Raw genomic sequence first — 26,772 nt, 5'->3', positions numbered from 1 at the left:
GATGTAGCTGGATTCTTCGCTCAGCTTCACGTGCCAAAAGCCATGCTTGACATCGCACACTGTGAACATCTTTGCTTTCGAAAGCTCCGGAAGTATGTCATCAATGGTAGGAAGAGGAAAATGGTTTCTTTTCAGCGCCTTGTTCAGCGGTTTAGGATCAATGCAAATCCTAGGTCTTCCATTTGGTTTCGTCACCGTCACTATGCTGCTTATCCAGTCAGTGCTACATTCTACTGGTACAATAATTTATTTCTTTTGTAGTTCTGCTAGTGCCTTTTTCAGTGGTGTCAGCAGAGCTACAGGCACTCTGCGTTTAGGCAGTTTCACTGGGGGTACACTTCTGTCCAGTTCTATGTGGTACTCCCCCTCCAGGCATCCCACACCACTTTGATGTTGTCAAGTGTCATGCTTCTCTTGATGATGTCCTCGACAGCACAATGGCCTTTAAAGGCCTACTGAAATGATTTTTTTTTTATTTAAACGGGGATAGCAGATCCATTCTATGTGTAATACTTGATAATTTTGCGATATTGCCATATTTTTGCTGAAAGGATTTAGTAGAGAACAACGACGATAAAGTTCGCAACTTTTGGTCGCTGATAAAAAAAAGCCTTGCCTATACCGGAAGTAGCGTGACGTCAGAGGAGGAAAGGCTGCTCACATTTCCCTATTGTTTACAATGCAGCGAGAGAGATTCGGACAGAGAAAGCGACGATTACCCCATTAATTTGAGCGAGGATGAAAGATTTGTGGATGAGGAACGTTAGAGTGAAGGATTACAGTGCAGTGCAGGAAGTGTTTTTTTTCGCTCTGACCGTAACTTAGGTACAAGGGTTCATTGGATTCCACACTTTCTCCTTTTTCTATTGTGGATCACGGATTTGTATTTTAAACCACCTCAGATACTATATCCTCTTGAAAATGAGAGTCGAGAACGCGAAATGGACATTCACGGTGACTTTTATCTCCACGACAATACATCGGTGAAGCACTTTAGCTACTGAGCTAACGTGATAGCATCGGGCTTAACTGCATATAGAAACAAAACAAATAAGCCCCTGACTGGAAGGATAGACAGAAGATCAACAATACTACCAAACTCTGGACATGTAAGTACACGGTTAATGCTTTCCAGCTTGGCGAAGCTTAGCAATGCTGTTGCTAACGACGCCATTGAAGCTAACTTAGCTACGGAACCTTGACAGAGCTATGCTAAAAACAATAGCTCTGCACCTACGCCAGCTCTCATCTGCTCATCACGACCCGTGCTCACCTGCGTTCCAGCGATCGACGGTACGACGAAGGACTTCACCCGATCACCGATGCGGTCGGCGGCCCGGAGACGGAGGAAGTCAAGGTGAGGTCGGCGGCTAGCGCGTCTGTTATCCATCTCAAAGTCCTCCTGGTTGTGTTGCTGTAGTCCACCGCTAATACACCGATCCCACCTACAACTTTCTTCTTTGCAGTCTCCATTGTTCATTAAACAAATTGCAAAAGATTCACCAACACAGATGTCCAGAATACTGTGGAATTTTGCGATGAAAACAGAGCTTTTTGTATTGGATTCAATGGGCTCCGAATACTTCCGTTTCAACGATTGACGTCACGCGCATACGTCATCATACATAGACATTTTCAACCGGAAGATCAGCGGGAAATTTAAAATTGCACTTTATAAGTTAACCCAGCCGTATTGGCATGTGTTGCAATGTTAAGATTTCATCATTGATATATAAACTATCAGACTGCGTGGTCGGTAGTAGTGGGTTTCAGTAGGCCTTTAACAATACTGTCCATCGCCATAATGTTATCATATTGTACTTTAATCAGCTTCATGGCCTCACAGGCCTTCCTGCCAATCAAAGGAAGCTTATCTTTCTGGTCCACCACTTGAAACTCCAATCTGTTCAATCTATTGTTGCGAGGATTTCTGATTTTTACCTTACACTTGCCCAGTGGCCACAGTTTGCTCTTGTTGTACATCAACAACACCTTTTCTGTTGGCTCCAACTGTGTGTTTGGGCTCAGCAGTTGAATAGGTATAACATTACAGTTGGCACCACAGTCTATTTGGAAGTCAAATGTTTTTTGGTTCAGCAACATACCTGTGAAAAGTTGCTAACTTTGAGCTTTGTTCTCCTACATATTTCCTGGTTTCTACATGTTTCTGTTATCGTGGCGATGTCCTCATATGCATCAGTCTCCGCTGTTACAGCATGCACGGCTCTCTGTCTTCTATTTTGTTCAGCATGTGACCTACATTCCTAACAACTTCATGGCCCACCTTGTTGCTTGCTGGTGAAGGATTTCAATATTTTTATTGCTAACTACATATATTGCTAGCATACACATACACATACGCCTAATAAAATTAATATATTGATCTTAGCACCACATTTCTGCTGGCTAACTATCATATCGTTAATATAGTATATAATAATGGTCAGTTCTAAAGTAATACATATAAATGGACACAATAGAGCTCTGACATGAGGGTGTGAGGTATTTGCGAGCAGCAATAATCATTAAGATAAGGCAGCGAAGGAGTAGTTACCATGGAAACCGGACTCAGATGGGACAAAGACAACCCAACCCCTCTTTGGAAAAGAATAATATCAGAGGGAGAAGACAGACATTTTGCGAGGAGCCAGAGACAGCAGGATGTCTCCTCTTTCCCTTGTGGCCATAAGGGAATTGTATTTAATAATAATAGTAATAATGGATTAGATTTTATATCGCACTTTTCTATTATTAGATACTCAAAGCGCTCACAGAGAAGTGGGAACCCATCATTCTTTCACACCTGGTGGTGGTAAGCTACATTTGTAGCCACAGCTGCCCTGGGGTGGACTGACGGAAGCGAGGCTGCCAGTTTGCGCCTACGGCCCCTCCGACCACCACATATCATTCATTCATCATTAATTCACCAGTGTGAGCGGCACCGGGGGCAAGGGTGAAGTGTCCTGCCCAAGGACACAGCAGCAGCAATTTGGATGTCAAGAGGCGGGGAGCGAACCTGCAACCCTCAGGTTTCTGGCACAGCCGCTCTACCCACCACGCCATACCGCCCCATTTCTTTGCTTCAAACAATCACACTGTAAAATGTGCAAACAAAAAGATGGTGAATCTGAAAATTGACAATGACTTGGTGAGCTTTGTTAGAGATTAAACAAATGTTTATTCTAGATCATAAATCATGCCTCTCACCTGGATAGAAGAAGGCTGAGGACATACTCTGACATGCTGGTACACTTTAAAGGCCAAATAAGACCAAGGACAACACGAAAAGACGCTTGGTTCCACCCCCGTCTCTTTGTGAGGATTATGAGTCATTCGTAATTTAAATGAGAATATATCAACATCCCTAGCAGTAGGCATCCAGAGCAGACTTTGCACAGTATGTTTGTTTTCTCTCATAAAGTCTGCAGGGAGTAGTAATCATGCAGTGACGTTAAAAAAAAAAGGGAACGCTGTGGTGCGTTTGTGAAATGAATGCACCACGTATGCTTAAAATGATCAAATACATGAATGTTAAATGTTATTATAATTGGCCCTAGTCTGTGAATGTGAGTGTGAATGTTGTCTGTCTATCAGTGTTGGCCCTGTGATGAGATGGCGACTTGTCCAGGGTGTACCTCGCCTTCCGCCCAAATGCAGCTGAGATAGGCTCCAGCACCCCGCGCGACCCCGGAAGCAGTAAAAAATGAATGGATTATATATGTGCCCATTACTACATTACATATATACTTACATTATGTGTTTAAAACCTCAATGGAGATGTTTGAGTGTTTTTATGGACTTTATAGGCAGAATAGAGTGGTTCCTATAGGCTCCATATTTTTTAATATTCAGATTGCATAAAAAAATATACATCCGTCGTCATGTCTTTCATAATGATTGTGAACGATAGGCAAAATTCCAAAAAAAATGCAGTTCCTCTTTAAAGGCGCCTCGAAATCTTGGCCTGAAACAAACACGTTACGCCCCCACCTCAGGACTTCTGGGTGTGACACCAGGGGTGTCAATTTCTTTTTAGCCCAGGGGCCACACGGAGGAAAATCTATTCCCACGTGGGCTGGATGGGTAAAATCATGGCATAATAACTTAAAAATTCAACTACGACAACTTCAGATTGTTTCCTCTGTTTTACTTCGGCCCAAAATAGAACAAGCACATTCTGAAAATGTACATATCACAAACAATCCCCTTGACAAAACACTTCAAGTTAGTAGAAAATTCTGAGGAAAATGTTGGTGAAGTTTCAAAAACACCATGAAGAACACAATGAACTTCTCAGTGTGTCTACAAAGCAGTTTGTAGACAAAACAAAAGCATGTTTTATTGTACGTTTAAGAGCTGGAGTATATTTACAATTATATTTGGACTTATTATTTATGGTTTATTTCATCAGGAAAACTAATGTCAGAACAACTCAATTGCAGGCATCGGGGCACAGCCGCACACGTCCTAGGTACCAAACATGGCGCCTCTCGTTTAGTTGTCCATTCTCTCTCTATACACGACTGGCTCGATTTCTCCATCAGTTTGGGGGAATTTTGATCATCCCTGATGTAGAGGAAGGGGAAGGGAGTAACTCCAATGCTTTCTAAATATTCACACCCTCAGGAAATAAGTATACATATGAAGCATACTCATTGAAGTGTACCGGCAGAAGTATTTTATTTGAGACACACCCAATGGGTCTGGACTTCCTCACCTCACACACATTGGACATTGAAACTCAGAAGATTATTTTGCATCTTGAAATGTTGCACAATTCTCCCCATTTTAGCGTCTCCTTCCAGCTACTGTATCTCAATATTCAACAGGATTACGAGAGAGAGTCAATGGCAGATTGGAAATGGAACCCAATTGGAAGCGTTCCATGCATTATTCATCTCTTATTTTTATAGAGGGCTTTATGCAAATGAAAAACAATAATTCATTCACTAATGCTTCTGACATCCAATCCCAGGGCTCACCCCACTCCAACAATAGCGCAATTCTTTATTCATGTTGTCACCTTCTGCCAACATTATTATTTACTGTACCTAATTGTTAAGAAAGATGCCTGCAGAAATATCAGTGGATTTTTGAAGAAATTGTTTTTCCATCCATCCATCCATTTTCTACCTCTTGTCCCTCCCGGGGTCGCAAAGGTGCTGGAGCCTATCCCAGCTGCACTCTGGTTTTTGCTTATTTATTTTATCATGCACCCACTATGTGTTTTATTAATGTGCAATGGGGGAATCCTCACCTTGTTTTGTGCTTTTCCGAGCGGGGTCAAGCTAAACATTGTCACAGCATGGCAGCAGATGATTTTAACTTCATAGTAAAGTAGCCAAATCATGTAAAGGCATTAAATAAAATATAATACAGAAAAATAAGAGATTTGACACAGTACTACTTTCTACTTTTCTACTTTTTATGTTATTTTACTACAAATAATGTATATGTTATTATACAATGTCTATGTGACTTATATTTCTGTACTTATTATTTATTCTTCATTGTTTACATTATTTGATGTTTTATCATATGGTGCACAATGTTTTTGACCTGCTTTTGTCAACCCTTCTTTATCTATCTGCGGTTTTACTATACGCAGCCTTCAGCGACTATTTTGTGGATATTGTTACATTGTCCTATATTGTTATGTGTAGTATTGAGAATCAGACTCAGAACCAACCAGCTTTATTGGCCAAGTATGTTTAACACTCAAGGAATTTGACTTATTAGACTGTGCTCTCATTGTTCAACGTAAACAATAAATATAAACCATGAACTAAAAATGTAAACAAGCACTTAAGTAACTAACACATGCAAGGCTAATAAATATAAAGTACTATCTATCTAAATAAAAGTGTCGTGGTGAATAGAGCAAAAAGCAGAAAGTTGATGACGTGGACATGAGTTAGTACATTTGCAGTCACAGATTAGTTTTAGAGTTTCTTCATAGCGTTCATCAGCTTGATAGCCTGGAGGAAGAAACAGTTCTTATGACACATTTTTTTACGTATAGTGATTAATGCAATGGTTTTATTTGTGTAGGACACGTTTAACAAGTTACACTAAAGAACATAGCGTGTTTACTGAAAAGGAGTAGGAAGAAGAAAATATTGGTCAATTCTGCCCCTTCTCCAAATCTTAGCAATCACTGAAAAATAATAATTTCTGGTATAGCGGTATAGCTCGGATGGTAGAGTGGCCGTGCCAGAAACTTGAGGGTTCCCGGTTCGATCCCAGCTTCTGCCATCCTAGTCACTGCCGTTGGACAAAACACTTTACCCACCTGCTCCCAGTGCCACCCAAACTGGTTTAAATGTAACTTAGATATTAGGTTTCACTATGTAAAAGCGCTTTGAGTCACTAGAGAAAAGCGCTATATAAATATAATTCACTTCACTTCACACTTCACTAACCATGCTGACACTTACAATAATTCATATGTTGGGAAAATGTGTTCACTTTCTGTGTAGGTCTCCATTTTGTAATAGGGATAGAAAAGAATAGACATAAACCAATAAACCAATAAAATACATAAATATAGCAAAAGTTGAAAAGTAGGATAAACAACATAGGAAAGGAGCAGACTGACAGCTACAAAAAGCTAAAGCTTTTTTTTAAATCACTTTTAGATAATATAAAGTTCATTACAGTATAAATACAATGTTATGTTGTTTATTATTATTATTATTATCATTATTATTATTATTATTATTATTATTATTATTATCACTATTATTATTATCATCATTATAACTTATTCATTGAGAAAAATGGAAATGCATTTTGTACTGTTGAGCTATTCACAAATACATTTGTGGATAATTTATCATCTTAATCATGTGTGTTATTTTGAGTGTAATCATTAACAACAAATTAAAGGCACAAAATAGTATCGGTATCAGTATCAGCAGTATGGCTTTGTGGTTTGTACAGTACAACGGTACAATACTTTCTTTGTATCGCATGTATACCAAAATGTTGCCGTATCGCCCAACCCTACTCATGTCACTAGTTTGACGTTACATCAAAGGAATTGGGGCGAAGGCTAGTTTTATTTTGAAGGCGCCAACCGGAACCGTATGCTTTTATTCCTCATGACTGCCACCTTGAGAAGCGAGGCGGCCAGGCTGAGTTGAACAACGGCGAGGACGACGAGGGAGGACGGGCGGAGGCACCCAGGCTTACAGGGATGTACAGTAAACACAGGCAGAAAAATGGCCACATAACTTCGGCGACATGTGGACGTTTGCTCTTCTTCCTTTCTTTTATTTCGCTCATCGGCGACCTGGCAAGAGCCGGTGAAGAAAGCAGCCGAAAAGGTAAAGAAAAAGCTGGAAAACTTGCATTTCTGTCAACCAGTTGCTTCTCTGGGCTGATGTTAATTGCGATAAAAAGCGTGTTGTTGGTAGATTTAGGTTGAAGTTCGTGTTGCGGGTGTTTTCTGTCAACTTTCCCTAAGTGGTACTTGGTCCAAGCCAAAGACCATTGATGAATACATGTGTTCATTTAATGTGTCGCCTGTCACGGTTAAAAACAACAGCAACACACCGAGTTATCAATAGTGGTGTGTCAGTTAGCTCAGTAACAAGTATCACAAACATCGTGAATCATTCTTTATACTTATGCTTTTATCGCTGCTGCTACTGCAGACTCAGAGATGGAGGCTCTCGATAAGGCGGAATCCAAGTTAAACAGAAAGAAGATCATGTTTTATCAAGACTGGAACAGTTGCTGTGGCAGTCAATGACAACATTTCTCTGTTGGGTTCCATTGGTCACTAACTTGCTGGTTGTTCAATGGTGGAAAATGAATATGATCCAGAGCTTGCTCATTTATTGTATTGAGAGTGTGTTCCAGGAAGGTGTACTTTCTTTGCTGTGCCTTTGTCCATAAAAGGAATTGTTGAAGACGTGAAACTCACTTTTTCTACGGTGGGCATAAGGAGCAAACGCTCCAAACACAGAAACGATCCAAAACTGAAAACCATAAAACAAATGCAACAGAAAACATTTATCTTATTTTCCCTTATGAAAAACTTCCCTTGCGTTGACTAGCTATGTTAAAAACAAGGGCTTTGAATCTTTGGGTGTCCCACGATTTGATTCAATATCGATTCTTGGGTCACGATTCGATTCAAAATCTTTTTCTTTTTTTTTTTAATTCAACACGATTCTCGATTCAAAAACGATTTTTTTCCCGGTTCAAAACGATTCTCTATTCATTCAATACATAGGATTTCAGCAGGATCTACCCCATTCTGCTGACATGCAAGCAGAGTAGTAGATTTTTTTTAAAAAGCTTTTATAATTGTAAAGGACAATGTTTTATCCACTGATTGCAATAATGTAAATTTGTTTTAACTATTAAATTAACCAAAAATATGACTTATTTTATCTTTGTGAAAATATTGGACACTGTGTGTTGTCAAGCTTATGAGATGCGATGCAAGTGTAAGCCACTGTGACACTATTGTTCTTTTATTTTTATTTTTTATAAATGTCTAATGATAATGTCAATGAGGGATTTTTATGAATTTTTTTTTAAGGCACATTCTTGCAGTATAGTCTCATTTTCCAATATTTTGTTGGGGTGATCGATAAAGATGTTCACTAAGCAGGACTTCCATTTCCGAGTTAAGAGTGACAACAACTCTGCGGCTAATTGAGGCTATCTTCACCGCGACAATCAAGTTGACCAATTTTTGACACAAATAACTTTTTGACGCACTTCAACTTCAACTCCTGCCTCATCAATAACACCTCTCCACATTGACGAGTAGGATTGGGTAAAATAAGCAATTTGATCGATTTTGGATCAAAATCTTTTAGAATTTTGCAATATTGATTGATCGATAGTTGCAACAGCAGTCCCACTGATTATGCTAACATTAGCACGCCTTCCCAGGCAAAACAAAATAAAGTGTTGGACTTACTAGTGTAATTATGTCACCCGATTTTCTGCGGGCCATTAAGATATACAGTAATAGAAGCTTTCACAACTTTTGTTGGCAAGTATTCACGGCTTCATGCGGTTTGTACTCTATAAGTGAACCACACTACGTTATGATCATGCAATGCAAACATCTGACTGAAACTATTATTTGTATTGATTATGTTTGTAACTGAGAGTCTTGTAAGGTCACTGCTGGAGAGAGGACAGCAGCTGTACTCCGGAGGTACGTTTATTTACTCCCTGCACTCAAACAAGTGCACACCTCCGGCCTTCACAATAAAATCGCTGTGCGTAACATCCTGTCTGACTGCGCTAACAAAGTAAGAGTTCCAGAAGAATAGCTTACATATTTACAGTTATTTTGTACCTGAAGAAACAATACCTTAATGTAATTTGTTATTATGAAATGTTGCATACTAGTAAACCTTTTCTTGCAATTCCTTTCTAATTTCAGAATTGCACTTTTGACATTTTTTTAAATATTTAAATCAGAGATTGACCGATTATTGGCCGGGACACATATCAATACCGATATTTGGCATTTTAAAGTATATCGGTATCTGTATTTATCTGCGTTAGTTTTTTTTCTTCTTCTTACAACTACAACAGAACTACAGCAGCAGGTACAATATATAAACATATGACACCAGTATTTAGTATATAAAAATATATATAATTAGTCAAGCAGATAGTTAAAAACACTGCTCAAGCACCAGCACAATTTCCCTGCATGTGAAGAGTTCCCTTTTTATTTACTGCAGCCCCCCCAAACCACACACACACTTTCTTTTCCTCCTGCAATGTTGGTTGCTTGTACAAACCCCGTTTCCATATGAGTTGGGAAATTGTGTTAGATGTAAATATAAACGGAATACAATGATTTGCAAATCATTTTCAACCAATATACAGTTGAATATGCTACAAAGACAAGATATTTGATGTTCAAACTGATAAAAAAAAATTTTTTTGCAAATAATCATTAACTTTAGAATTTGATGCCAGCAACACGTGACAAAGAAGTTGGGAAAGGTGGCAATAAATACTGATAAAGTTGATGAATGCTCATCAAACACTTATTTGGAACATCCCACAGGTGAACAGGCAAATTGGGAACAGGTGGGTGCCATGATTGGGTATAAAAGTAGATTCCATGAAATGCTCAGTCATTCACAAACAAGGATGGGGCGAGGGTCACCACTTTGTCAACAAATGCGTGAGCAAATTGTTGAACAGTTTAAGAAAAAACTTTCTCAATCAGCTAATGCAAGGAATTTAGGGATTTCACCATCTACGGTCCGTAATATCATCAAAGGGTTCAGAGAATCTGGAGAAATCACTGCACGTAAGCAGCTAAGCCGTGACCTTCGATCCTCAGGCTGTACTGCATCAACAAGCGACATTGGTGTGTAAAGGATATCACCACATGGGCTCAGGAGCACTTCAGAAACCCACTGTCAGTAACTACAGTTGGTCGCTACATCTGTAAGTGCAAGTTAAAACTCTCCTATGCAAGGCGAAAACCATTTATCAACAACACCCAGAAACGCCGTCGGCTTCGCTGGGCCTGAGCTCATCTAAGATGGACTGGTACAAAGTGGAAAAGTGTTCTGTGGTCGGACGAGTCGACATTTCAAATTGTTTTTGGAAACTGTGGACGTCGTGTCCTCCGGACCAAAGAGGAAAAGAACCATCCGGATTGTTATAGGCGCAAAGTTGAAAAGCCAGCATCTGTGATGGTATGGGGGTGTATTAGTGCCCAAGACATGGGTAACTTACACATCTGTGAAGGTGCCATTAATGCTGAAAGGTACATACAGGTTTTGGAGCAACATATGTTGCCATCCAAGCAACGTTACCATGGACGCCCCTGCTTATTTCAGCAAGACAATGCCAAGCCACGTGGTACATCAACGTGGCTTCATAGTAAAAGAGTGCGGGTACTAGACTGGCCTGCCTGTAGTCCAGACCTGTCTCCCATTGAAGATGTGTGGCGCATTATGAAGCCTAAAATACCACAACGGAGACCCCTGGACTGTTGAATAACTTAAGCTGTATATCAAGCAAGAATGGGAAAGAATTCCACCTGAGAAGCTTAAAAAATGTGTCTCCTCAGTTCCCAAACATTAACTGAGTGTTGTTAAAAGGAAAGGCAATGTAACACAGTGGTGAACATGCCCTTTGCAGCCATGAAATTCTAAGTTAATTATTATTTGCAAAAAAAAAGTTTATGAGTTTGAACATCAAATATCTTGTCTTTGTAGTGCATTCAATTGAATATGGGTTGAAAAAGATTTGCAAATCATTGTATTCCGTTTATATTTACATCTAACACAATTTCCCAACTCATATGGAAACAGGGTTTGTACATTGTATATCACTTCTGCTAAGCGTTCAAATTTTTTATTTTTTCCAGGAAATCCAGTTTCTGTCCTTCTTTCCTGGCATCTCACCGATTCCGTTTTGTTCGCTTCGCTACTGCAACGATCAAGCCTCTGTCCGCAGCTCTTGGAATGTGGGCTTATTAAAGGAGCGTGGCAGGTTTCATGTTCCGTGATTCAATCAAATAATGCGGCAGACAAGGATGGACATTAAGATGACAGAAAATATATCTTTGCCAAAAATACCAACTTTGTATAAATATATTGACACATGAGAATTATATGTAAGAAAAAGAGGCAGCATTCTTATGCTTCTGTAACATCAAGAAGAAATTATGTCAGCCAGTTTATAAAATGTCTAAACTATAAACTACGTGGAGGAGCCTAGAATTGTTTTTATTTCAATGTTCGCATTATTTCAGGGTTCCTCACAAATAAATCTTACTGTGTATTAAATCCATAAATTGCTAAAACATTGTATGAAATTAAGTAGATAGTGAGTTATTGTGATGTAAAAAACGCCCCTCCCTTTTTTTAAACCAATTTTCCCAAGAGATTTCCCATATTTTGAAATACAATTGTTGATTCTCCTTTGACCCGCAGCTTTAGATACACTTAATAAAGGTGTTTATGAAATCCCCTGATGTTGTTTGACGCTAAATTAACCACAGCATCAGTGCCACATTGAACATTATGTTGTTATTGGTCTGATGTTTACTCAAAAATAATGTTAAAAATACATCATGTGGCGTACAACAAGAATCAAAACTGGGACCAACATTGTTCAATCTTTATATAAGTGACATTTGTAAAGTTACAGAAGACTTAAAGTTAATATTATTCGCAGATGATACGATAGTGTTTTGTTCAGGAGAGAACACACAGAAGCTAATACAACTAATAACAAGAAATTAATCAATTTAAGAGACAGTTTGACAAAATCAGGCTATCTTTGAATCTCAGTGAAAGTCAAAAAATCAAATTTGGTAACAGTAGAAGAGAAAGTCAAATACAAATGGACAGAATAGACATTAATGGAGTAAATTACATCCAATTTTTGGGTGTAATAATTGATGATGAAATGAACTGGAAATCTCATGTAAAAATATACAACATAAGGTGGCAAGAAATACATCAATAATGAATAAAGCAAAATATGTATTGGACAAAGACATCACTGCATATTCTCTACTGCTTGATAGTGTTACCATATCTGAGTTATTGTCTAAAAATTTGGGTAACTACAAATGTACGCTTTAGTCACTAACCGTGTTACAAAAGAGGTCAGGTAGAATAATTCATATTGTTGGATATAGAGAACATTCAAACTTTTATTTATTGAATTACAAATATTGAAATTCACCAATGAAGTGAATTTGTAAACTGCCAAAATTATGCACAAAGCAAACTACAACCTGCTACTCAAGAACATACAACAATTCTTATCAACAAAAGAAGATAAATACAACCAGTATTATCAGTATCAGGACCATGTCATATTTAACATACCACCATCATGCTGGTGATTTTCAATCAGGAACCTTTACAGCCTTTACATACCTATTCCATTGATGCAATCTCATATACTGTCAGATTGTATGACATGCACTTAAAATCAGAGGCCGCAGTGTTATTAATAGGATGCATTGCATGAACCATTCTTAGTGTCACATTACCACCAAGAATAACAATCATTTAATTATCACAACTAAAAATGGCACCACTTTATCTATTAAACTTTGTCCGTACAAAATAACACTTGAAAGATGCATGAAAACACAGTCAAAAGTGATAATTGTAACAATAGCAAGGCATGCTGGGAAACACTTGCTTCTCCGATGTATTCTCAGATTAGGTGCATCAATTAATCCGGTTCGGCCCGCAATCTAAATGGTGCTTTGAATTTTGGCCTCTGTGTGATTGAGTTTAACACCTCTGCTCAGGCTTGTCGCAACCGGATAGGCAAACTAGGCAATTGCCTAGGGCCCCCAGCTGAAAGAGGCCCCCCTGACAATGACTCAAATTTAACAGCATCAACAAATTTCTGATTCTATCACAGGAAAATACAATGACAATATCAGAGTAATGTCAAATACACTGTCGGAATCCCTCTTGAGGGGTCCCTTCCAGCAACCAAAAGTCTCATGTGCACAATGATAATGACAATGAGGAATACATTAATTACAATGGTACTGTATAGCACAGTGTCACTCAGTATGTGTCCATGCACTAAATTAGTCCGACTTCTCAAATAGTTTCGCTCTAAATAAGCCTCCTACAGCCCATGGAAACACCTTAATCCAAACGTGTTGGTTTTTTGAAAGGTAAAACACCTGGATTATGCGATTGGAAACCAGATCTCTTTAGGCGGGGTGTGCGACAGGAGAGGATCCTTAGTATCATGCATGCGGCAGTCTCAACGCGCAGGATACAACCCGGAAGCAGATACAATTCAATAAAAACAACAACAATTGTAATGAAAGTAGACTGTTTATTTGCTTCACAAATTAAAAGAACAAATCATTTTAAAGTGCATCGATGCTAGAAAAAAAAAAAAGGTTTATTTAAGAAGGTAGCTAAGGAAATGTAGAATGCCGGCTTAATTCGGACTCCCGAACGAAATACAAATGAGATGAAATAGAATGAAGCAGGTATATTAAAGGCGAATAATAAAGAGTACACAAACCTCTTCAAGCTGCAATTGTGCAAGCCTACTGATTTACTCTTCGCACAACTGGCAAGATAGTCCAGAACAATAGAAACCTTCCTCTGGATATGAGTCGGGGCACGATCTGTCTTTTCTTTTGGATTTAAAACTCCTTTCATCTATGCACACAGCCTTTTGGATGAACTTTAAAACATTTAAAAGCTTTGTTTCCATGATTTTCGTCCATCAAATATTAATAAAATGGCCAGAAGCCAGAACCACTTAGCCTCGATAAACAAGGGACAAGTGTAATTATTCTTTATATTTTACTGTATGTTTTTTATCCTTTAGTTCTCTACAGTTTTTCTGTAAGTGTTTGTTTTGAATGTATTGTATCGCCATAGCCTGTGAGCAAACTGGAGTGATTGATAATAGCTGCTGTGAAGACATCATGTGAACCCGACTAATCTAACAATCGCTCCCATTCATAAAAGAAAAACATGTTCAACTTAGCTCAGTGTGTTTTTTAACAGTTGCAGTGATCATTTAAAGTACCAAAGTACCAATGATTGTCACACACACACACACACACACACACACACACACACACACACACACACACACACACACACACACACACACACACACACACACACACTAGGTGTGGCGAAATTATTCTTTGCATTTGACCCATCACCATAGATCACCCCCTGGGAGGTGAGGGGAGCAGTGAGCAGCAGTGGTGGCCGCACCCGGGAATCATTTTTGGTGATTTAACCCCCAATTCCAACCCTTGATGCTGAGTGCCAAGCAGGGAGGTAATGGGTCCCATTAATGGGCGGACACTCTAACCACAAGGCCACTGAGTAGGTCATCTAATGCTACTCAGTTCCATCCATCCATTTTCTACTGCTTGTCCCTCTCGTGGTCGCAGGGGTGTCTGGAGCCTATCCCAGCTGCATTTGGACGGAAGGCCCTGGACAAGCCGCCACCTCATCGCAGGGCCACCACAGATTTACAAACAACGATTCACACTCAGATTCACACACTAGGGCCAATTTAGTGTTGCCACTATTCCCAGGTGCATGTCTTTGGAGGTGGGAGGGAGGAAGCCAGATTACCCGTAGGGAACCCACACAGTCACGGATAAAACATGTAAACTCCACACAGAAGGACCCGAAGGGCGGGGATCGAACCCAGGACCTTCTCATTGTGAGGCACCAGCACTAACCCCTGTCACACCGTGCTGCCTGCTACTCGGTTATAATTTATAATTCATTGATCAATAATATTAACTGTAAAGTGAAATAGCAAGAGTAGTGTTCGCACTACTTCCTGTTACCAAACTGTCAGCCTTGTTTTAAATAAAACTGGTCCAAAGGGACCCTAATTTTGTACAATACTCACCTGTCCCTCTCACAAGTGAGTGATAAGTTTTAGTGAAAGTCAGATCTTTTTCTTATCTTACACAAAACAAACAAAGAACATTTAAAATACACAAATACATTAAATACAAGAATTTAATAAAAAAATTATAAATCCCTCTAAGAGAGATTTTTTTCTGAGACAATTATTTATATCCAACATTATCTTTCTCACCGTCACGTCACAGTAGTCATGTCTACTGTACCTTCTTTAACCCCGGTTGTTATCTTTCAGGCGTTTCTACCTTCTTAAAATATTGTCCCAGGCCAGTCAGGAAATATAAACTCCTCCTCTCCTACCAGGTCTTGTAACCGCATGTAATCATTGATCACTCTAACTTTCATAAAAAATCAGAAAATAAGGAACAAACTTTTTGTAGCCATTTATCATCTCTGAGCTTATTGTGTTGTTCATTTTCACTTTCATGGCACACAGCTACATGGGAGAGATAACGAACCTGTGAAGTTAACAAAAATTTGCATAATTTGCATAATTTACTATGATGATATGATTTTCTTTAAAAAGGCTCAAAGAATGTAGTCATACCTTTTTAAAAACAAATTTGCTTGTATTGATTAGCATTAACATATATATCATATAAATTTGCCACATTTTTAATTGTTGCTGCTTATTATACAATGTACTTTGTTGAGAATTCTTCAGTTGTGTAGACACTTTTAGTGACTTTTTTATTAAAAGGACTAGCAAAAAATCTAGCATCTTTCCATCCATCCATCCATCTTCAACCGCTTATCCGGAATCGGGTCGCGGGGACAGCAGCTCCAGCAAAGACCCCCAGACTTCCCTCTCCAGAGCAACATTTGCGACTTCCTCCTGGGGAATCCCGAAGCGTTCCCAGGCCAGAGAGGAGATGTAATCCCCCCATCTGGTCCTTGGTCTGCCGCGGGGCCTCCTCCCAGTGGGACGTGCAACGAGGACCTCCCTAGGGAGACGCTCGTGAGGCATCCGCACGAGATGCCCGAACCACCTAAGCTGGCTCCTTTCCAAGCGAAGGAGCAGCGGCTCTACTCCGAGTCTCTCTCGGGTGACTGAACTTCTCACCCTATCTCTAAGGGAGATGCCAGCCACCCTTCTGAGGAAACTCATTTCGGCCGCTTGTATCCGCGATCTTATTCTTTCGGTCATTACCCACACTTCATGACCATAGGTGAGAGTAGGAATGTAGATAGCTCGGTAGACCGAGAGCTTTGCCTTCTGGCTCAGCTCCCGTTTCGTCACAACAGTGCGGCAGAGAGACTGCAATACTGCCCCAGCTGCTCCGATTCTCCGGCTGATTTCCTTCTCCATCTTTCCCTCACTCGTGAACAAGACCCCGAGATACTTAAACTCCTCCACCTGGGACAGAGTCCTGTCCCCTACCCGGACTGTACAAACCATCGGTTTCCTGCTGAGAACCATGGCCTCAGATTTGGAGATGCTGATCCTCATTCCAGCCGCTGAACACTCGGCTGCGAACCGATCCAGTGAGAGCTGAAGGTCACGAACCGAAGGTGCCATCAGGACCACATCATCTGCAAACAGCAGTGACGCAACCTTTAGCCCCCCGAGACGTATACCCTCTCCGCCATGGCCACGACTCCGCCTAGAAATCCTGTCCATGAAAATCACAAACAGGATAGGTGACAGAGCGCAGCCCTGGCGGAGACCAACCCCCACTGGAAACGGATCCGACTTACATCCAAGCACCCGGACACAACTCTCGCTTTGGTTGTACAGAGATTGGATGGCCCTCAACAGGGTTCCCCTCACTCCGTACTCCCTCAGCACCTCCCACAAGATCTCCCGAGGGACGCGGTCATACGCCTTCTCCAAATCCACAAAACACATGTAGACTGGATAGGCATACTCCCAGGCCCTCTCCAGGATTCCCGCAAGCGTAAAGAGTTGGTCAGTTGTTCCACGACCAGGACGGAATCCACATTGCTCCTCTTGAATCTGAGGTTCGACTATCGGCCGGACCCTCCTTTCCAGTACCTTGGCGTAAACTTTCCCAGGGAGGCTGAGTAGTGTGATACCCCTGTAATTAGCACACACCCTCTGGTCCCCCTTTTTGAAAAGGGGAACCACCACCCCAGTCTGCCACTCCCTCGGCACTGTCCCAGACTTCCACGCAATGTTGAAAAGGCGTATCAACCAAGACAGCCCATCAACACCCAGAGCCTTCAGCATTTCTGGACGGATCTCGTCAACCCCCGGAGCTTTGCCACTGTGGAGTTGTCTAACTACCTCAGTGACTTCACTCCGAGAGATCGACGTCGATCCCCCATCATCCTCAGGCCCTGCTCCTATCAGGGAGGGTGTGTCTGATGTATTTGGGTTCAGGAGTTCCTCAAAGTGCTCTTTCCAACGCCCCACGACTTCCTCACTTGAAGTCAGCAAAGTCCCATCCTTGCCGTACACAGCTTGGATGGTTCCCTGCTTCCCCCTCCTGAGGTGCCGTATGGTCTTCCAGAACAGCTTTGGTGCCGCCCGATAGTCCTTCTCCATGGATTCCCCGAACTGCTCCCACACCCTCTGCTTAGCCTCGTCCACAGCCACGGCCGCTGCCCTTCGGGCCCGCCGGTACCTTGCAACTCCCTCCGGAGTCCCCTGGGATAACATACCCCGGTAGGACTCCTTCTTCAGTCGGACGGCTTCCCTGACCACCACTGTCCACCAGGGTGTTCGAGGGTTACCGCCCCTTGAGGCACCTAAGACCTTCTGGCCACAGCTCGCATCTGCAGCTTTAGCAATAGAGGCTTTGAACATTGCCCATTCCTGTTCAATGTCCCCAACCTCCACAGGGATGGCAGAGAAGTCCCGCCGGAGGTGTGAGTTGAAGTCCTTCCGGACAGAGGACTCCTCCAAACGTTCCCAGTTCACCCGCACTACACGCTTGGGTTTGCCAGGTCTGTCCAGAGGTTTCCCCCGCCATCTAACCCAACTCACCACCAGATGGTGATCAGTTGACAGTTCAGCCCCTCTCTTCACCCGAGTGTCCAAAACATACGGCCTCAGATCAGCTGATACGATTACAAAATCGATCATTGATCTTTGGCCTAGGGTGCTCTGGTACCAGGTACACCTATGAGCATCCTTATGCTTGAACATGGTGTTTGTTATCGCAAGTCCGTGACTAGCACAGAAGTCCAATAACAATCCACCACTCAGGTTCAGATCAGGGAGACCGTTCCTCCCAATCACGCCAGTCCAAGTATCACTGTCATTGCCCACGTGCGCGTTGAAGTCCCCCAGCAAGACTATGGAATCCCCTGCCGGCGCCCCATACAGGACCCCATGCAAGGTATCCAAGAAGGCTGAATACTCTGAACTCCTGTTTGGTGCGTATGCACAAACAACAGTCAGAGTTTTCCCCCCTCCAACCCTAAGGCGAAGGGAGGCGACCCTCTTGTCCACTGGGGTGAACTCCAACGTACAGGCACTCAGCCGGGGACTCGTGAGTATCCCCACACCCGCCTGTGCCCTCACACCCTGAGCAACTCCAGAAGTGAACAAGGTCCATCCCTTGTCCAGGAGTGTGGTTTCAGAGCCCTTGCTATGCGTAGAGGTAAGCCCCACCAGATCCAACCGGTAGCGCTCCACCTCTCGCACCAGCTCAGGCTCCTTCCCCACCAGCGTAGAGACGTTCCACGTCCCGAAAGTCAGCCTCTGCTGCCCCGAATTGGTCCGTCCGGAGCCTCCACTTTCACCGCCATCCACTTGGCAGCGCACCCGACCCCACTGGTTCCGACCGCGGGTGGTGGGCCCACGTGGCAGAGAAGATGGCGTGTCCACGTAGCTTCTTCGGGCTGTGCCCGGCCGGGCTCCGTGGCAAGCCCGGCCACCAGGCGCTCGCTGACGAGCCCTACCTCCGGGCCTAGCTCCGGAGGAGGGCCCCGGGCTTCCTCCGGGCCGGGTAACGCATCCTCTTTTAGTGTAGTTCATGGGGGGTATCGTAACCCTGATGGGGGGGGCATTCGGGTGCTACACCTTGCCCAAGGGTGTCCCGGAACTATGTAAGGCAGGGGCGTTCAACTCCCTGAGGCTTAATACAAGCCCACATACCTAGCATCTTTTTCTGGTGTTATTATAGAATCTGCTCGTGTTTAGAGACTCTACTCCTGTCTAGGGATGATACTCGAAACCGGTTTTCCCGGTTGTTTGATAAGAAAAGAACCGAGTCCTCGGACTCGAATCCCTTTTTGAGAACCGGTACCCGTTATCGAGACCACTATAGTAAAGGAAAAGAGTTGATTCTTTATTCGAATCCCGTCCCGACCAGAAATGCTCCGTGGGACATCACGTAGCTCAGTCATTAGGCGCAGATAGCGAAAGCAGGAAAACAATGGACGGGAAAAAGCGCTCCAAGGTGTAATAAAGTTCAAAACAAAAGCTATAATCCATCGAATAACTTTACTGAGAAATTTTAGCAGGGTAAAACACATGACGAACACTTTTACGACCAACCGGAAACATAGCAACGCGCCTCCTTTACGGCAGCTGTCGCAACGTTCTTAAAACAACCGCAGCACATACATATATATACAACATATCTCCCTTTTTTAACTTTTGTTTTTCTTTCCTTGTAAACAAAACAAAATCACACTGTAGATGTGTTGTCGGTCTAATTATAAATAATGCAGACGAGGCGTGTTGGCTGAGTTCTTGACGTTTACTTTCACAGCGTGGCAACATGCAACACTTTTCGGGGCTACCGCGCATGCTCGTAACTCCCGTTGCATGCTGGGTAGTGTAGTTGTTATATTCTCTAGCTCATAACATTTTTCCCCCATAAAGAAATAATGTTAACTCAATAAAGTGTATTTCTTTTTTTAGCTTTAACTTTTCATTTATTAGCATTGTAACCAGATTTGCAAATAACTTTTCTCTTCATAGAATGTTCTTTCAATAAAGAAATAAAGTGCAAAAATGTCAAAGCATCATAACAAACAGTTATGTCAAAATGCAGCAGAAGTGCACTTTTTGGAGAGCTGTATTATTTTCAGTTTTGTGCCCAAGGGACTGATTTTATTTAACACTATATTATTATTTATACACCTATAGTGATCACAGAGACAGGTTGTTTTTGTGTTACTGTATATATTTGTTTCTCTGAAAAATCCCACTTAATATACTTTGGGTAACAACAGTCAATATTTATTTATTTTATTTTATTTTTTTTAGGTGGGTAACAGTCAATATTTATTTATTTATTTATTAGATTTTATTTTTTTATTATATAATAAAAGTGAGCTTTTGTTAAACCAAATATTGTGTGTTTTTTTTCATTTACAACAACCTATCTGGACTCGATAAGAGAATCGATAAGGAAGCGGTTCGATAAGAGGATTCGATAATAGGCTCGAACTCGATAATTCCTTATCAAACATCATCCCTACTCCTGTCCCTCGATAGCCGCGACAAAAGAGGCGAGCTGCAGCGAGCATGACGACACTTGCTTCGTGCTGCTGCTACGGTTGGACTTTCTCCCCTTAAAAGACACCACCGTCCTCTCAGTGGCCTAGTGGTTAGAGTGTCTGCCTTGAGATTGGTAGGTCGTGAGTTCAAACCCCGGCCGAGTCATACCAAAGACTATAGAAATGGGACCCATTACCTCCCTGCTTGACACTCAGCATCAAGGGTTGGAATTGGGGGTTAAATCACCAAAAATGATTCCCGGGCGCAGCCACTGCTGCTGCTCACTGCTCTCCTCACCTCCCAGGGGGTGATCAAGGGTGATGGGTCAAATGCAGAGAATAATTTCGCCACACCTAGTGTGTGTGCGACAATCATGGGTACTTTAACTTTAACTTTTTAATATTTACACATTTTGTAGATTGGAGACGAACGTTTTTGCTTGGGAAGTAAAACCTGTTGTAATTGTGCCTGTTCTTAGCATATGATTGGCATTTAAAGTTAATAACAGCGCCAGGCTTTGTGTGACTTCTTTTGGAGGCTACAATACATTATATTACTTGAATTTGTTTTTACATAAACACCTTATTTTCAAGGTGTGGCGATTACAAATTTGCCGTGGCGGTGCGCCACATTCAGTTACACTAATGGGAAACCTTAAAATTTTTGTGGCAGATCTAAATATTGAGGTACATAAAAAAAAAAGTGGCTTTGCAAAGTGATTTGATGTTTTCTGACACACAAGTGTGGCGTAAACATAAATACTGTATATAAATCAGCAACAAATCACACAAACTCAAGTACAGATTAGAATAATGCAAACAAATTTGTGGCTTTACTACTTCAACGTGTTCAACTCATACATGTATCTAAACACACATCTTGGTCTTATTATGAGTTATTAATTAACACATTTAAACTTTCTGTCATTACATGATGCCCTTTTGCTCAAATGTTTCTGGGGTTTTTTGGGGCTATGGAAAAAACAACCACATTCCATGTTTAGCCAGCATGGTGTCAATTGGACACCACATGACAAGAGTGTCTCCAGAATCTAGTTCCCACTGTGGATAGCCATTAATCATGCTAGTGTAAGGAGAAAAGAAGAGCAGCGTGTTTAGCAGGCTTCCACACCTGTCGCCGTGTAATAACAGTGGGGTAAGTCCACGGAAGTCAGGGGCAAAAAAACGAGGTGACCGACTGCAGCAGCCCAAAAAAAGTTGGCAATGCTGGCCAACATGGAAGTGTACCCACTCCTCATTCATACACGCTTCCGCACCAGGGGAACAGATTCTGTCGGGATTTAATATCTGGCACAACACCGTCCAGTATCGTGCAGTATGAGCAGTATCATCGTAAGTTTTTCAAAGTGCGATAGTTAAAATTTGAAACGAAAGTAGTAACTGTTAATAATGTTTCTGCTGTTTATTATTCTAATGGGAATTGTAATATCTCTAATCTTCATTTAGTTTTGCTGCTGAAAGCTGATGGGAGTCTTATTAGCATTAAGTGGTGCGCCGAGTCATATCAAGGCCTGCTACGTTCGCTGTTGCTCACGTCAAAGGTTTACCATTAGGGCTAGTTTTAATGGCCAATTTTCCAAATTGATTAAATTTGAGTATGGCTCTGGGCCATACTCAACAGTCTCTGGCGTGGGAGGCATCACGACGACCTGCTGTTGCTTTTCGTACTGCCGCAAGCTCCGCTCTGCTGTTGCTCCGCTCTGCTGTTGCTCCGCCGCTATGTGTCTAGTCAAATTGCAGCCTTTAATTAGCAATTAAGAATCTGATTAACAAAAAAACCTAACGTGCTAAATATTAATGTAATTTCTTAGCCTCAATCATCAATCAAGCACAATATTAAACCTGGCAGGTGGAAATTTGGTTTGGAATATTTGAATACGTCCAATGTAAAGTCATAAAAGACCTCACTTTATTTACCTGTTCTTTAGTGCGCAACCTTTTGTCCCAAGGCAAAAATGTGTGAACGCTAAGCAAATAAGACCAAAGTGTGCACGCAGTATTGTTTTAATTTTTTGTTCAGACCAGAGTACCCAACCACAAGTGCGGATTTAGCCTAAATCCTTATATGTAAGTCTAAAGTCGATTAATGCAAAGGTTACCAAAAAGACCGCTAATGCACCGCCACGCTGCTCTTTGGGGATTCACACAAAGTTTTAGCTCAGCAGTATTACTTACAAGATGTGCACCGCGGCCCATTTAGCAGAACATCAAATGCAGCCCTGCTTGCCTGCCTGCCTGCCTGCCTGCCTGCCTGCCGGGTCTACTTGCGCCACGCTTTTGTAATGCAAGGCGTGTTCTCCAGAGCCAAGAAGAAGTAGAAGAAGCCATTCGGAGTGAGCAGTGTCTCTAAACAAGCTCACGCTTACCGGCTGCACGTTCGCCAACAATGCCCTGCTGCCTCACCCTTTGACATTGCCTCATTTCCACATGCAGGAAAAGGTTGAATATGCTTCTACAAATCTAAGTAGACGTGTATGGTTTACTGTGTGTAAGGCCTCCGCAGAAAGACCTTGACAGATAGTCTCTGATGGGCCGCAAACAGTCGCAGTAGATTTTCTTGTTTGCATGTGTTGCGTTTAAAGCAGGGGTGCCCATTACGTCGATCGCGAGCTACCGGTCGATCGCGGAGGGTGTGTCAGTCGATCGCCAGCCAGGCATTAAAAAAATAGTCCTAAAAATGAGTGATCATAAATCTTCACTACGACGTCACCTTCGCTACTTGATTGACATTCACGGCACCTGAGGGTCTTGTGAGATGACGCTGGCTGCTGCCAGCTCATTATTAAGAAAAAATTACGACAGGAAGGCGAGAAACACCTTTTATTTCAACAGACTCTGGCGCCGTACCTGTCGTCAAAACTCCAAAGACCGACTGCACAGTTGCACAATAAAAGCTCTGCTTCATCCTGCCTACGCTAACAAAATAAGAGTCTCAGAAAGCTGGCGTGCACAAGCTAGCAAGCTACGGAGTTTGCAGCCAATGTATTTCTTGTAAAGTGTATACAAAGGAGTACGGAAGCTGGACAAATAAGATGCCAAAAACCAACCACTTTCATGTGGTATTGGACAGAAAGGAGGACTTTTTTTCTCCTCCATTTGAAAATGCGGATGTTATCAGCACCACTGTCTGATTCCTATCAATGCAAGTCATCAGAATCAGGTAATACACCAAATCATATTCTTGTCTTCATGAAAGAAAGGAATCTATATGTGTTAAACATGCTTGTATTATCATTAAACACCTTTAACTTATTAAAAATATTAACTATATGTGTTAAACATGCTTGCATTATCTTTAACCACCTTTAACTTGTTAACAATATTAACTATATGTGTTAAACATGCTTTTATTAAATTTAAACACCTTTAACTTGTTAACAATATTAACTATATGTGTTAAACATGCTTGTATTATCATTAAACACCTTTAACTTATTAACAATATTAACTATATGTGTTAAACATGCTTGTATTATCATAAAACACCTTTAACTTATTAACAATATTAACTATATGTGTTAAACATGCTTGCATTATCTTTAACCACCTTTAACTTGTTAACAATATTAACTATATGTGTTAAACATGCTTTTATTAAATTTAAACACCTTTAACTTGTTAACAATATTAACTATATGTGTTAAACATGCTTGTATTATCATTAAACACATTTAACTTATTAACAATATTAACTATATGTGTTAAACATGCTTGTATTATCATTAAACACCTTTAACTTATTAACAATATTAACTATATGTGTTAAACATGCTTGTATTATCTTTAAACACCTTTAACTTATTAACAATATTAACTATATGTGTTAAACATGCTTGTATTATCATTAAATACCTTTAACTTGTTAACAATATTAACTATAGGTGATAAACATGCTTGCATTATCTTTAAACACCTTTTAAACTAGTTAACAATATTAACTATATGTATTAAACATGCTTGTATTATCATTAAACACCTTTAATTTATTAACAATATTAACTATATGTGTTAAACATGCTTGCATTATCATTAAACACCTTTAACTTGTTAACAAAAACATATCTTTCATAAATAAGTAAATTACCTGTATATATATGAATGAGGTAGATCCCCACGACTTGATCAATTGAAAAGTAGCTCGCCTGCAGAAAAAGTGTGGGCACCCCTGGTTTAAAGGATGTGAGGGTCCACATTGTGTAGATGAGGTGTCAGCATTGTAGTGTGCTTCCCCTACTACGTATACTTTTTTCACTTTAATGCTATCAGTCTCTGAGCCAGGATGGAGTTTTCTCCTTTTTCCCACAACAAAGGACCTTTGCAATCCCCTAAACAAAAAACACTAGTAGTTTGGTTTCCGGACCTACACACTAAAATAGTGTGTCGCACACAGTACACATACAGTCGGCATAGTGGGTACTTGATCCCCTGCTTGTTGTGCAAGTTTACCCCATTACGAAGATGTGAACATTATAGATGGTCGGTTTATTGTAACAGAGACAGACATAATGTAAAAAAACATACGCAGTTCATAAATTAGTTTGTATTTTAATTAAGCTGAATAAGTGTGCGATCAGGGCAGTACGGTGGAACAGGGGTTAGTGCATGTGCCTCACAATACGAAGGTCCTGGGTTCAATCCTGGGCTCGGGATCTTTCTGTGTGGAGTTTGCATGTCCTCCCCGTGACTGCGTGGGTTCCCTCCGGGTACTGCAGCTTCCTCCCACCTCCAAAGACATACACCTGGGGATAGGTTGATTGGCAACACTAAATTGGCCCTAGTGTGTGAATGTGAGTGTGAATGTTGTCTGTCTATCTGTGTTGGCCCTGCGATGAGGTGGCGACTTGTCCAAGGTGTACCCCGCCTTCCGCCCGAATGCAGCTGAGATAGGCTCCACCACACCCTGCGAACCCGAAAGGGGATGGATGGAAGTATGCGATCACCTACCAATCATTCTTGTGTCCATTAAACACACACTTGCTAATTTTAGTCTTCTCGCTTTCGGAAAGTACTTCTAATCTGAACTCACGTGCCTAAAATAGAAACATGCCTATAACCTCTCAACCACCAAGACCATCCATCCATCTTCTTCCGCTTATCCGAGGTCGGTTCGCGGGGGCTGCAGCCTAAGCAGGGTAGCCCAGACTTCTCTGTCCCCAGCCACTTCGTCCAGCTCCTCCCGGGGGATCCCGAGGCATTCCCAGGCCAGCAGGGAGAGATAGTCTCCCAACGTCAACGTGAATGTCAAGATGGCGGCGCATTGCTATGCAGCAGCTTGAAGACGCTCTTGGGAGTGTAGAGCGATTTGGCAAAAAACACCCGTCATTTCTGTCAATTTCATGGCTGGCTCAAAGCGTGAACACTCTGTGATCACATACGACCGACAGACAATTCTGGATGTGGATGGATCGGGTCGTTATAGACTGAAAGATGCATGTACGGTGGACCTCCTCGCTAGCATGGGAATACTTCGCGGGTTACATCGAGCGGCCTTTGTAGCAGCGGAGTCAAGTGCTAGCGGTGACCGCCAATGGAGACGACGTAAGCGGTGTGAGCGGAAGCAGAAGCGGGGATGCCGAGCGAGGCTAACAACAAAGGGAAAAGCTAACCAAAGAAGCGTGGAGTGTCCGGGTAAGAAGCCATTTAAACTAGAACTAGCCGGCGCCAGGCTGGATAATCCCTGCACACATAGCAATTCTCTTAGAATAAAACACAACTCACATAATGTTTTTTCTTTTGTGACCGTGTCAGAGGCAGACATGCAATCTACTGAGGTGGCTAACTATGATGCGTTCAGTTTATCGCAACATCTAGCAAACAATCGGACAATTCCCGTCGTATCAATTCCTAGATATGGTCGAAACTATTTAAAGTGCACTACGCATAATAAACGCAACATTATTAATATTGCTACTTCGGATAATTT

At 41.6% G+C, this 26,772-nt stretch overlaps 1 protein-coding gene across 1 annotated transcript in view; it reads left to right on the top strand.

Annotated features, from left to right (window-relative positions):
* The first annotated feature begins 7,115 nt into the window (after positions 1–7,115).
* The window catches only part of LOC133661666 (disintegrin and metalloproteinase domain-containing protein 33-like), a 143,603-nt gene continuing 123,946 nt past the window's right edge, over positions 7,116–26,772 (top strand). Inside the window, exon 1 of the mRNA XM_062065047.1 lies at positions 7,116–7,328. Coding sequence (XP_061921031.1) covers positions 7,199–7,328 — 130 coding nt within the window. The 5' untranslated portion in view covers positions 7,116–7,198. The remainder of the gene's footprint in view (positions 7,329–26,772) is intronic.

Source organism: Entelurus aequoreus, linkage group LG12 (assembly GCF_033978785.1).
Source record: "Entelurus aequoreus isolate RoL-2023_Sb linkage group LG12, RoL_Eaeq_v1.1, whole genome shotgun sequence".
In the NCBI taxonomy this organism is placed as follows: Eukaryota; Metazoa; Chordata; class Actinopteri; order Syngnathiformes; family Syngnathidae; genus Entelurus; species Entelurus aequoreus.
The sequence above is the reverse complement of the archived record's forward strand: the minus strand, read 5'-3'. Positions and strand labels throughout refer to the sequence as shown.